The 13,530-nt window shown below is 44.1% G+C and overlaps 1 protein-coding gene across 1 annotated transcript in view; it reads left to right on the forward strand.

Annotated features, from left to right (window-relative positions):
• Nucleotides 1-13,006, forward strand: part of DYNC1LI1 (dynein cytoplasmic 1 light intermediate chain 1) — a 56,406-nt gene extending 43,400 nt beyond the window's left edge. The window contains exons 11-13 of the mRNA XM_040353078.1: nucleotides 429-549; nucleotides 683-826; nucleotides 11,896-13,006. Coding sequence (XP_040209012.1) covers nucleotides 429-549; nucleotides 683-826; nucleotides 11,896-12,008 — 378 coding nt within the window. The 3' untranslated portion in view covers nucleotides 12,009-13,006. The remainder of the gene's footprint in view (nucleotides 1-428; nucleotides 550-682; nucleotides 827-11,895) is intronic.
• The last annotated feature ends 524 nt before the right edge of the window (nucleotides 13,007-13,530 follow it).

Raw genomic sequence — 13,530 nt, forward strand, 5'->3', positions numbered from 1 at the left:
CCTCAGGTATTTACCATGGCGCTGGCTCCAGTAATAGCCCCTCTGTGCTCTGTAATTTTTAATTTTTTTAGTATAGTACCAAATTATCTTTCAGTTCTGTACAGAGATCATATCAACACACTGGTTCATTATAAAATAACCCTGATCACACAAATTAGAAACCTACTAAAAGAAGTGCAAAATCTACTATGCAAGTGGTAAAATGCACACACTTTTTTTTTTTTTTTTTTTTTTTTGCATAAATCCATTTGGTTCTTTCATGTCATTTTTTATTTATTTTTTAATGCAGTTTTATGTAGTCACGTGTTAGATATAATTGACCTTTTATTGTATTTAGTTTACATTAGGAACAGCTTCCTCGGCACTTTGTCTTTTAAAATTTGCTGAGCAAAACTATTTTCTGTCATCTAAAATATCATTTTGTTTAGGATGCGTCTCCAAGAGTGCCTGGTGGGTCTCCTAGGACACCCAGCAGATCAGGATCATCTAACGTTACCAGTGTGTCGCCTGTCCCTGCTGGCACAAAGAAAATTGATCCCAACATGAAAGGTATTTCATCAGCTAACTGTGCTTGAAATACTTGAGAAGTAAAATATCATCTGCTTTTAACCAATTATTATTATACAGGATTTATATAACCGTTTATGTAGTGATTTACTATTATTTTCTTTTCTCATTACAGCTGGAACAACAAGTGAGGGAGTTCTTGCTAATTTCTTTAACAGCTTACTAAGCAAGAAAACTGGGTCCCCTGGGCCTGGGGGTACAGGCAGCCCTACAGTCAATTCTGGAGGCAACAGCCTGCCAACATCTGCCAAAAAAACAGGTACTCTTCTATAAGTTGCAGTTTGATCATTGCAAATGCCAGTGAAGTTAAAACCACTTGGAATATGCATAATCCTTGTTCTGAAATTGGCCAGGGTTATAGTCTTCTCAAATCGTTATTGGCTGCTGTTTTTCCATCTAAAGTATGTATATTTATGTTACCATTGTAAACTACAGTTGCATATTATTACATAGTATTGTCCCCAAAACCGAAGGATGATGGTATTCAAATTTGCTGTATATCTGTATTGGAGTTTGCAGAAGCTTCTTACTGCCAGCACACACCAGAGGAAAGCCTCTCATTGTGCAGACTGTCTGCAAGTTGGGTTGAGAGTGATGTTTGAGATGAATAAAAAATGTGAAATTTGACGTTTTAGACAAAAGGCAGCAAATTGAGACATGGGTGCCTGCCAAAAAGGAATAGATCAATAGAACAATCGGGCTTATTTATAAGGGTAAATATTGGAATGAGGGGACTTTTAAGGTGCCAGAAACAATGAAAAACTATATCATGTAATATAAAAAGATATAACAATCTTGGATTAAAATTGCATAATTAGATCAAGGCAATAATGATTGAAACATTACTACTGTACAGAAACATAATTCCCACCTATCCTTGGCTGGTTTAATATACCATTTTTATTTGTATTTTTTACTTTAATAGGCATTGCATTAATTCGGGTGCATAAATCTCCCTTAAGGGCTGAGTATAGGAAATGACACGATTTACTGAAATCTTGAAATTCATATACGATAGCAGCTACTGTACAGTTGCGAGCATCCCTGCTCTTTAACAGGCTTAGTGTAACATTCTGCCGTGAAATTCCCTATCTTTATCCCACTACTTATGCCCCTTTCACACTGAGGATTTTTTCAGGCGGTACAGCGCTAAAAATAGCGCTGCTATACCGCCTGAAAAACTCCTGCACTGCATACTCAATGTGAAAGCCTGAGGGCTTTCACACTGAGGCGATGCGCTGACGGGAGAGAAAAAATCTCCTGCCAGCAGCATCTTTGGAGCGGTGAGAGGAGCGGCGTGTATACCGGTTCTTTCACCGCTCCTTCCCATTTATAACAATGGGAAACCGCGGCAATACCACCCGAAATGCGCCTCTGCAGAGGCGCATTGCGGGCGGTATTAACCCTTTATCGGACGCTAGCAGGGGTTAATACCGCATTGCTAGCGGCCGAATTCGGCGGCAAATCCGACGGTATAGCCCGGCTATTTTTAGCGGCGCTATACCGCCACCGCGCCTCCCGCCCCAGTGTGAAAGGGGCCTTAAAGGGTTTGTAAAGGAATTTTTTTTTTCTTAATAGCTTCCTTTACCTTAATGCAGTGCTGTTTTCATGTCCTCATTGTTCGTTTTTGCTCTCAAGTTGCTATAATTCTTCTCTGATCTCCACACTTCCTGGTCGTCTGTTTCCTGATGACCACAGTGCTGGGAGCTTTCTCTCTGTGGTCACTAACTTCAAGGAGGTGTGATTACTGTGTGTCTAGTTTCTAGTTTCGTTTTCCAAACCACCACTGCTCTATGGCTCTGTAAGGCAGAGAGGCAGGAAACGACATGCAAAAACGAAACTAGAAAATACAGGTACATTTATATGATTGATTTTTATCTATTTTTAATCGTTTTTAAAAGGAATCGGTTAACCATTATGTGTCTATACCCTGTAAACAGTCATTTCAGCAAAAAAATAATTTGTATTTACAACTCCTTTAAGGGTGTAACCACACAGGTGTATCCCATCTATCTAAACCCAAGACAAAATGAATTAAAGTGGATGTCACAATGTACAGTATAAGATTTCCTATCATCTGTGCCCAGTCTTGCCACACAGAGTTAATCCAGCTCTGAGCAATCATCTTTTATTGTTCAGTGAAATACAACAGACTTCCAGATAAAAACCAAAGTTCTTGCTTCTGAAAAAAGTGCACAATTCACATTCCGTCCCCTGTGTTTTGATTAAATGTTTTCAAAATATGGGGTGAGTCACAGTTCAGTGCCATGAGAAAATGCAACAGCCATCAGAATATACATAGAGCTGGAGGGAAGAGGGGAGGGGGATGTGAAGTGAGCACTTTTTACAGAAGCTGTGTGTATGTCTGCAAGCTAGTGCACGAGATATGTAAATAACCTGTCACTCAAGCAAGGACTTATTATTTTAGTTTTTATCTGGAAGTCTGTTTTATTTCCCTGAACAATAAAGAGGATTGCTCAGAGCTGGATTAACTCTGTGTGGCAAGACTGGGCACAGATGATAGGAAATCGTATTCTCTACATTGTGACATCAAATTGATACCCACCCCAAAGAAAAATAATTAATCCTATCGAACATATATTTCTTTCTCGTACATCACGGGACACAGAGCGGCATATTCATTACTATGTGGGTTATATGGAGTACCTTCAGGTGATGGACACTGGCAATCTCAAACAGGAAGTCCCCTCCCTATATAACCCCCTCCCATAGGAGGAGTACCTCAGTTTTTTCGCCAGTGTCTTAGGTGTTGGTCATGGATTAGCTTTGCCTCTGTATCCTTGGGATTAAGGCGGGCTAACCGGATCTGTCCAAAGTGCCTCAGCGCCAAAGTGGACAGTACCCGGGCCCCAAACCGTGGGGTTTTGCCTATAATGCCCTCTCTAGAGGGATGGACCCTGGGCCCAGGACTTAGAGCTTTTCCTAAGCCAAAAGTATCCTGTTTGCCAGGGTGCTATATAGGTCCAGGTCAGTCGGTTCCTTCCTAGGACCCCAGTACCTGATGGTCTACTACTTTACCCACGGAGATGGGAGAAGATTGGACTGTTGTTGCTTGGCAAACGTCCTGCGGCATGGAGCAGGTAAGTGGAGAGTCTGCGGGACTTGGTCCGACAGTGGACTCTCCAGGGGAGATCTGCGGGGGGTTTGCCTGAGTATGCTCTGCATTGGCACCATGGTCACTATGTCTGTTATGTCTGGATGATCTAACTTTTCCCCCCATGACTGGATCCCCCTGTCTAGGCATCTCTTTACTGGCTACCTGCTGCCCCGCTGGTTGGGAAGGTCTTTTTTTGGAGATCTGTCTCAGGGCTATAAATGTGTCCTTTAAGAGGCCTGTGTTTAAGTCCTACCTGGCCGGGGTTTTTGAAATTGCCGCTCTGCAGCCGTAGGGGCGATCCTCTCCCTGCTTCCTGAAGTCTGGCAGCGCGTCTCCATGTGTTCCCCTCCCCTGACATACGGGCGCGCGCGCGGGCGCGTGCACGCTTAATAGAGCAGTTTCGCGCCGTTCGGGGGGGGGGGCGGGGAGCGTGCAGGCCGGCGTCGAAAGAGGCGGGCTTTCGCCTCTGTTATTTGAAGCAGGTCCTCGTTATGGCTCAGTCTGAAACTGAGCTGAGAGCGAGAGGACACAGAGCGGCACACTAGTGACCCCCGGTGGCAGGAAAGGGGTAGTACATGCTAGGCTTAGCCTATGCATATCTATTAAGCCAAAAATCCTCTTTGCAGCAGGTTGGAGGCTGGTAAAGTATTGGTGGGGCTGTATGTTTTAAAAAAAAAAAAAAAAAAAAAGCCTTTAATAAGGTAAAGGAAATATATATATATAATAATGTATTGGAAAAAAAAAAAAAAAGTGGTTCTTTTTTGTTGGAACATACGGAGCCCCACCAGGTTAGGGACATTAGTAATACTACTGTTCCCTTAACCACGTAATTTTTTCCTAGCTACAAACAGTCAGTTGTTGTATGCTGGGGTACCTCGGTCTTGTACCATGGCTCCCAAAGGCTCGGGATCTAGAGGGGCAAAAAATACCAAAAAACAAAAGGGTTCCCCCTCAGATTCTGAGGATATGAGTCAGGCTATGCCAGTACTCTCCCCACCTGTTGACCCAGGGATGGCCGCCTTGGTTGAGCCAACAGGGGGGTCTGGTGCGGAGGCTGGCCCAGATCCTCCCAACCCGGTGTTTATCACTGAGGAAATGCTAGCTATCTCCTTAGGAGGGCTAGAGAAAAGATTGGCAGCTATGATCGCTAATTCATTGCCAGACAAAAAGCGGACTAGGTCCCCTTCACCAAAGTGTGTATACTCAGATGCGGAGGTTCTCTCCCTAGGAGACTTAGAATCTCAGGAGGACCTGGTGGACCAGAACCTAGAAGGTTCAGAGCTTGAGGATTCTACTGTGGAGGAACCATTCTCTGCCTCCCAAGCAGAAAGTCTGTGGATCCAGTCCTTGACAGACATGGTCCGATCGGCATTTAAGTTGCCCTTACCGGAGCCTCGGGCTCCGATAGTTTCCTCCTTGGGCTCTTTAAAAGCCCCCTTGAATGACGCAGTTTTTCCGGTCCATCCTCTGTTGGAGGAATTGATTTACCAAGATTGGGTACGACCGGACAGAATCTTTTTGCCGCCTAAAAGATTTTCTGTTATCTACCCCATGGAAGAGAAATTTTCCAAAAAATGGGCGCCCCCAGCTGTGGACGCAGCCATCTCGTGCGTAAATAAAACATTAACTTGTCCGGTAGAAAACATACAAATGTTTAAGGATCCGGTTGATAAACGTTTAGAGACACTTTTAAAGGCTTCCTTTGCTACGGCAGGAGCAGTGGTACAGCCGGCAGTAGCTGCTATCGGAGTTTGTCAGGCTTTGAAGGTCCAGACTAAACAGATGCTGAAAGACATCCCTGCCCAACAGGCAGAGGAGCTATCTGATATTCCCAGAGCTTTATGCTTTGCGGTGGATGCTATAAAGGACTCCATCCAGCAGGCATCTCGTTTATCACTATTAGTAGTGCATATGAGAAGGCTCTTATGGTTAAAGAACTGGGCGGCCGAGCCCCCATGTAAGAAACTTCTGGCAGGGTTTCCCTTTCATGGGGGAAGACTCTTCGGTGAAGATCTAGATAAATACATTCAGACTATATCGAGTGGTAAAAGTACCCTCCTACCAGTCAAAAAGAAGTTCCGGGGTCCTGCCTTTAAGAGGCCGATTTCCCCTGTCCCGGGGCCCTCAAATTCCAGGCAGTATCGACGGCCTCCTGCGCGATCCAACTTTAACAATAAGTCACAGGGACAGGCCCCTGGGGGCAAGAGGCCATGGTATCGCAAGCCAACAAAGCCAGCCCCTAAGTCTGCCTTATGAAGGGGCGCCCCCACTCACTCGAGTGGGGGGAAGGCTTCGTCTCTTTTCGGAGGTTTGGGAAGCCAACATCCCCGACAGATGGGTCCGGTCATCTGTGGCCAGAGGCTACAAGTTAGAGTTTCTAAAGTTTCCGCCGCCTCATTTTCAGGAGTCAAGGGTACCGAACGATCCAGCAAAAAAGGCCTCGTTCCTAACGGCATTGGATCGTCTGCTCTGCCAGGGCGTGATTGTAGAGGTACCAGTCCAAGAGCAAGGACTAGGCTTCTACTCCAATCTATTTGTCGTACCAAAGCCCAACGGCGATGTCAGACCAATTTTAGACCTAAAAGGTTTAAACGTTTACCTAAAGGTTCAGTCATTCCGGATGGAATCGGTTCGGTCAGCTGCCGCCGCGCTCCAGAAGGACGACTTTCTGGCTTCCATAGACATAAAAGACGCTTACCTTCATATACCGATCTTTCAGCCACATCAAAGATTTTTACGCTTCTCGGTGGCTCAGCGTCACTTCCAGTTTGTGGCACTTCCTTTCGGGCTGGCTACGGCCCCCCGGGTGTTTACGAAGGTTCTAGCTCCAATTTTAGCCAATCTAAGAATCCAAGGGGTCACGGTCCTAGCATACTTGGACGATCTCTTGATCATAGATCACTCACCGGCTTGCCTGGAGCAAGCGGTTGCCCTTACGGGTCAATACCTCGAGAGTTTCGGCTGGGTCTTAAACCGAGAAAAATCAGCATTCCAACCAACAAAACAGTTGGAATATCTCGGCATGAGGTTAGATACAGCTCAGCAAAGAGTATTTTTACCCCTGGTAAAGGTCAAAGCTATCAAGGAGTTGATTCAGCTGGTTCTAAGCAAAAAAGAACCAACTATTCGCCTATGTATGCGTTTACTAGGCAAGCTGGTGGCTACGTTCGAGGCGGTACCTTACGCACAGAGCCATACTCGCGTCCTACAAGCAGCCATTCTGGCGGCTTGGAGCGGGAAAGCACAGGCCTTGGAGTTTCCTTTAGCTCTATCATCAAGAGTCCGGCAAAGTCTGTGCTGGTGGTTAAACCCTCAGAATCTGCTGAAAGGGAAATCCTTCAGCCCCATAGCCTGGAAGATAGTGACCACAGATGCCAGCCTAAAAGGCTGGGGAGCGGTCTTGGATGGTTATACTCGCCAAGGTACTTGGGCAGCGGCAGAGAAGCAGCTGCCCATCAATATCCTGGAGCTCAGAGCTGCTCGGCTAGCCCTCCTGGCATGGACATCCAAACTGAAGGGATTCCCGGTGAGAATACAATCAGACAATGCCACGGCTGTGGCATATATAAACCACCAAGGGGGAACCAAGAGTCAGGCCGCTCAGAAGGAAGTGAGCTTGATTTTTCTGTGGGCAGAGGCTCATGTGCCCTGCATATCGGCAATATTCATTCCCGGAGTGGACAACCTGCAGGCAGACTTCTTAAGTCGCCAAACTATGTCGCCAGGGGAATGGTCTCTACATCCCCAGGTTTTTCAGACAATCTGCCAAAGGTGGGGTGTGCCAGACGTGGATGTCATGGCATCGAGGTTCAACAAGAAGCTAGACAGGTTCATGTCCCGCACAAGGGACCCGATGGCCTGCGGAACCGATGCGTTAGTTTGCCCTTGGCATCAGTTCAAACTCCTTTATGCGTTTCCCCCTCTCCAGTTACTACCCCGCCTGCTGCGCAGGATAAGGATGGAGCACAAGCCAGTAATCCTGGTTGCTCCAGCGTGGCCCCGGAGGGCATGGTACTCACTAGTCTTGAGGATGGCAGTAGAAGACCCTTGGACTCTTCCTCTACGACCAGACCTACTCTCTCAAGGCCCGATCCTCCACCCTGCATTACGGCGTCTAAATTTGACGGCCTGGCGGCTGAATCCCTGATTCTCAGGGGTAGAGGTCTGTCTAAGCAGGTTATCTCCACCCTGATCAGGGCTAGAAAGCCGGTCTCCAGAATAATTTATTACAGGGTTTGGAGGGCCTATGTAGGCTGGTGTGAGTCCAAGAAATGGCTTTCTCGCAAGTATACCATTGATAGAGTGTTAAGTTTTCTCCAGCTGGGAGTGGATAAAGGCCTGGCATTAAGCACAATTAAGGGACAGATTTCAGCTCTGTCAGTGTGGTTTCAGAGGCCGTTGGCCACCCACTCGCTGGTTAAGACCTTCATTCAGGGGGTCTTACGTATTAATCCTCCGATCAAGTCCCCAATTTGTCCGTGGGACTTAAATCTTGTTCTATCAGCTTTGCAGAAGCAACCCTTTGAACCTTTGGCTGAGATTCCTTTGGTTTTACTAACAAGGAAATTGGTATTTCTGGTTGCCATAGTTTCAGCCAGGAGAGTGTCAGAATTGGCCGCCTTATCTTGTAAGGAACCATATCTTATTCTGCATAAGGATAGGGTGGTTCTCCGTCCTCATCCTTCTTTTCTGCCGAAGGTTATATCCGGTTTTCACCTAAACCAGGATTTGATTCTACCTTCCTTCTTTCCGAAACCTACGTCTAGAAAAGAAGGGTTGCTGCATACCCTAGATATTGTCAGGGCCATGAAGGCCTATCTTAAAGCTACAGAGAAGATTCGGAAAACAGAGGTGTTGTTCATTTTGCCGGACGGGCCCAAGAAGGGGCAGGCGGCTGCAAGATCCACCATCTCGAGGTGGATTAGACAGTTAATTACTCAGGCATACGGCTTGAAGAGGTTGCCTCCTCCTTTATCAATAAAGGCTCATTCTACCAGGGCCATGGGCGCCTCCTGGGCAGCACACCATCAGATCTCTATGGCTCAAATATGCAAGGCGGCAACCTGGTCTTCAGTCCACACGTTTACAAAGTTCTACCAGTTGGACGTAAGAAGGAATACTGATACAGCCTTTGGGCAGGCAGTGCTGCAGGCTGCGATTTAAGACCCTCGGAATCGGGGGCACCCTTGATTTAAATTTACATTTAAATTTATTCTTTTTTTGACTAAGTTGGATTTATTATTATTATTTTAGAGTGTACCTCTAATTAAATCCTGTTGTCTTGGGAAGATGTCTCCCTCCCCTCATTAAAGCATTGCTTTGGGACATCCCACATAGTAATGAATATGCCGCTCTGTGTCCCGTGATGTACGAGAAAGAAAAGGGGATTTTTAATACAGCTTACCTGTAAAATCCTTTTCTTGGAAGTACATCACGGGACACAGAGCTCCCACCCCTCTTATAGGGACCATTTTGGGAGGCATACTGCTTGCTACAAAACTGAGGTACTCCTCCTATGGGAGGGGGTTATATAGGGAGGGGACTTCCTGTTTGAGATTGCCAGTGTCCATCACCTGAAGGTACTCCATATAACCCACATAGTAATGAATATGCCGCTCTGTGTCCCGTGATGTACTTCCAAGAAAAGGATTTTACAGGTAAGCTGTATTAAAAATCCCCTTATCCCAAATCTATACCCAATAATATCAACAAATTTATATACAACCCAATTGCATATTAATGCAACAGAAATTTAGCAACAATATAATATTTTCCTTGATGTAGTGATTTCCACATCTAAACTGTATACATCTATAAATCACAATTATGTCGAGTATTGGTTATGCATCACTCATCCATTTAGATTACAATTTTCATTCACTATTTTATGTTATCTCCCATGCTTGTCATCCAGCGGGTCCATTTCATCCAAAAATAAATACACACTCTAATCACTAAAAAAAAATAGATCTAAATCGTAATCCCTATTCATTCCCTCAGGATGTAAGGATCATAGTTTATTAATCCACCAGACTTCTCTCTGTATACGTTTCAAAATTCTGGCACCCCCTCTATCGCGTAAAACTTCCTCCAGCACCATGAACCTCAGATCAGAGTCCTGGTGACCCTTTTCCAGAAAATGCCTAGAAACTGGCAAACCTGGCTGCTTGTGTCTTATGGTGCTGCGGTGCTGAGCGATTCTATGGGATAGTTTCAAGGCAGAATGTTACACTAAGCTTGTTAGCCTGATGAAGAGCAGGGATGCTCGAAGCTGTACAGTAGCTGCTATCGTATATGAATTTCAAGATTTCAGTAAATCTTTTTTTGCAACTGGAGCACGTGTCCCCTCGTCGTTTTTTTGTTGGCAATTGGTGGATGATTGGGAGCCCACCTTGACATTACTCCAGGACACTCCAAAAAGAAGAAAGGGAAGTAACCCACCCAAAGTTTTGATCGATTATATATATATATATATATATATATATATATATAATCTCTATCCATCCATCTATCTATCAGTAAATGTGCAATACAACCATCCAAGAAAATCCCCCCCCCCCCCCCCCCAAAATGTTAACCGAGACTGGAGTGACTGCACTCTTTTTGGTAGTAGTAAAATAATATAAAATTATGATAGGAGACCAGCTAAAATATCCATGGATTATCTGTAGCGGAAGCATTCTGATTAAACTAAGGCCTTGTTCACACATGCAGTGATAAAAACTGATAGTTGATCCATGGTTTTTAAAGTCCCCTGACCACCAAGCTGCAAGTTATCGTTACCAGCGCCCATATTGGTACGCATTGGCACAGTAAAATCTAACAATATGTGGCAGGACCACCCCCAACCGTGACCCATTCTAGTGAATGGGACTGTATCGCAATCCTGTGTAATGGTTAAGGGATATGTTCACTTCAGGGAACATATTGCATGTTCCACCCTTTTTTAGGGTGGAACATGTGCTCCTGCAGCGGCTAGGCCATCCAAGCCCTCTGCGTGAGAGCAGTACAGGGAGAAATCCCTGTACCAGCTGTGACTTTTTGAAAACAGCACCCACACGGTCACATCATTCATTCAGAGTTCTGTGAATGAATCCACTACAAGAACCGACATCCTTTGCGGATGTCGGCTTGTAGTTCTCAATCAACTGCTATGTCTCTGAGCGCTGTGGTAGTTTATTGGTTCTTCCTGTCAAGGTGAAACTGCAGACAGCTAACACTGAGGCCCCGTCCACACGACCGAGTTTCTTGGCAGAATTCAGCCAGAAACTCGATCGGAGCTGGATTCTGCCGAGAAACTCGGTCGTGTGTACACTTTTCAGCGAGGAAGCCGACGAGGAACTCGTCGGGCCAAATAGAGAACATGTTCTCTATTTTCTCGTTGTTCAATGAGGAAAGTCGGCCCGCCGAGATCCTCGGCGGCTTCAACACTGAACTCGACGAGGAACTCGATGTGTTTGGCACGTTGAGTTCCTCGGACGTGTGTACGGGGCCTGACAGTCTGAAGGAGTCCCTCAATGGCACCAGCAATCTGCTGATCACTGGTGCAATGCTTTCTAGGCTCCTAAAAATTAAGTAAATAGCAAATGCAATTTTTTTTATACTTGCAAAAAAAATTTGCATTTTTATAATTTTTTTAAAAGGTGAACTTATCCTTTAAAACAAGCAGCAAAATATTGTGTCCTCCTTACAAATGCCTCTCAAAGCACACATTTCTTTTTTTAGAGGGTTGGTCAATGCTACCTTGCATGAAAGAGTGAGCACAAAGATTGCTGCCATTCGGCCAAAAGCAAGCTGTTTTCATTTGCATTGTGCTTTCATTTTATTTGCATTCCCATTGACTTGGGTGGGGTATGGGGAGGTTAGCAGTTCCCACGTAAACAAAACTCTGACACAGGTCCAGGATAAAAATGAAAATCCTCAGATTCAGTCAGTCATACTATCGGAGCATACTATAAACCTGTACTAGACTGGTACTTGTTATCAGTTTTGTATTTCTGTCCATCCAGTCCATGGAATTTACACAGTACTGCCACACAGCACAGCTAGGATAATGCTTTTGTTATCTTAAACTGTCTGGTATCTATTGAAAACCTAAAAAAAAAATCCATCATGGATGAAAACATTCCTTTCATAAATATAGAATATGTTTATTGATGATTAATATCATCTCAATAATATGTCTTATCATGTCATCCATTCTTTTCAAGGCCAAAAGCCAGTGTTAACAGACGTCCAAGCTGAACTGGATAGAATCTCTCGTAAACCTGATCTTGTCTCCCCCACATCGCCTACATCCCCTACAGAAAATGAAGCATCTTGAAGGCTGGAGTTTCATCTTTGGAGTTGTGTAAAACAGCCTCTGCCTTTTCCTTTCTCAGTGATTGTGGAACCGCAGAGACAGAAACACTTTTTTTTTTTTTTTCCTTCAAAGTAAAGACACAATGTTTTGATATGTTTATCCCAATTTACAAAAAAATACCTTCGGGATAATGAATATTACTGGACTACTGTGGTTTTTTTTTTTTTTTTTATGGCACAGATCTACATTTTTTTTTTTTCTTATTTTACATATGTAATTATTATTATTCTCTTTTGTTTAAGCCACTGTTTGGTAAACAATTCAGTTACTTTGAATTATGTAAAGAGAAAAATATAGATGAGTAAAAATTGCAATCCCATGTTGGGCTCCCAGTTTCAAATACAAGCAGAACCTTTTTGAAAGCGGTAAAGTTTTTTGTGTCGCACAAATAGAAGGGAAGAAGTTGAGTATGTATCCAGAATTAGTCAAACAGGGGTAGTTTAAAAGTAGTGCATGAATTACACTCCTGTCTTGATCTAGGGTGCCAGCCTGTGCAGATTCTGTAGTTAGTCTGTCATCGGGGCTGATAAGGGTTCTGGGTAGATGGATCAGGACTGTTCTGGCGGTGCACCTTGGGCACACTAATGAGAGTGTAACATGATATACTCACCATCTTTATTGGGGAGTTCTACTTTTACGACAATGAACAGATTTTTGATCTTGCAATGAAAACTGGCATTACTGAATGTTGCTGCTGTGCTCACCGATACAATAACCTACGGTATGGGGAGTTTTTAATATCAGATTATTGCAAGCACTGAAACGATCATGTTGTATAATTTAAAACAAAGGCAGAGATTAGAGTCGGTGTGTTGTGTTAAACTAATGTCTCCAGATATGTTTGTCTGACATGTACAGATCTGCACTAGCCGCTGTTTTCACTGGTTTACAATGATGGTTCAAACAGTCCTGTCTTCTACAATCAAGTTAATAAAGTTGTATTTATTCTCTGCATAGAATAAACTATCTTTTTATTTGTTAATATATTTTAGAAGTCCATTTAAGTTAGTATAACTAATGACCGTTTTGGCTACATATTCCAGAGAGGGGAATATATTTGCATAGTTAACGTGAAATTGAGCACCATGCTTTTACAGAGTTGTCAATTGCTAGTTTATGTAATCAAGAATAAAAATGCTGTTTTTTTGTTTTACAAAATGTTCTATTAAAGCGGGGGTTCACTCAAAAAAAATGTTTTTAATATTACATCTAGCAGAGCCAGCATAGTAAGGGCATTTACTTTCGGCGTTTTTTTTTTTCGACGTACATACCTTTTTTATATTCTGTTTTTGTCCAGGGCTTCCGGGTTCTGATGACTGCGGGACTGGGCGTTCCTATGCTTCCATTCGATGATTGACGGCTTGTGAAACAGGTGACCTGTCGCACAACGCGCGTCACCAGATGTCAGGAAATAGCCGAGCTGCGAGTCGGCACTATACAGCACCTGCGCAGTCAGCTCTACACGGCGGGTGCAGGCGCCGTA

Source organism: Rana temporaria, chromosome 5, assembly GCF_905171775.1.
Source record: "Rana temporaria chromosome 5, aRanTem1.1, whole genome shotgun sequence".
Taxonomy (NCBI): Eukaryota; Metazoa; Chordata; class Amphibia; order Anura; family Ranidae; genus Rana; species Rana temporaria.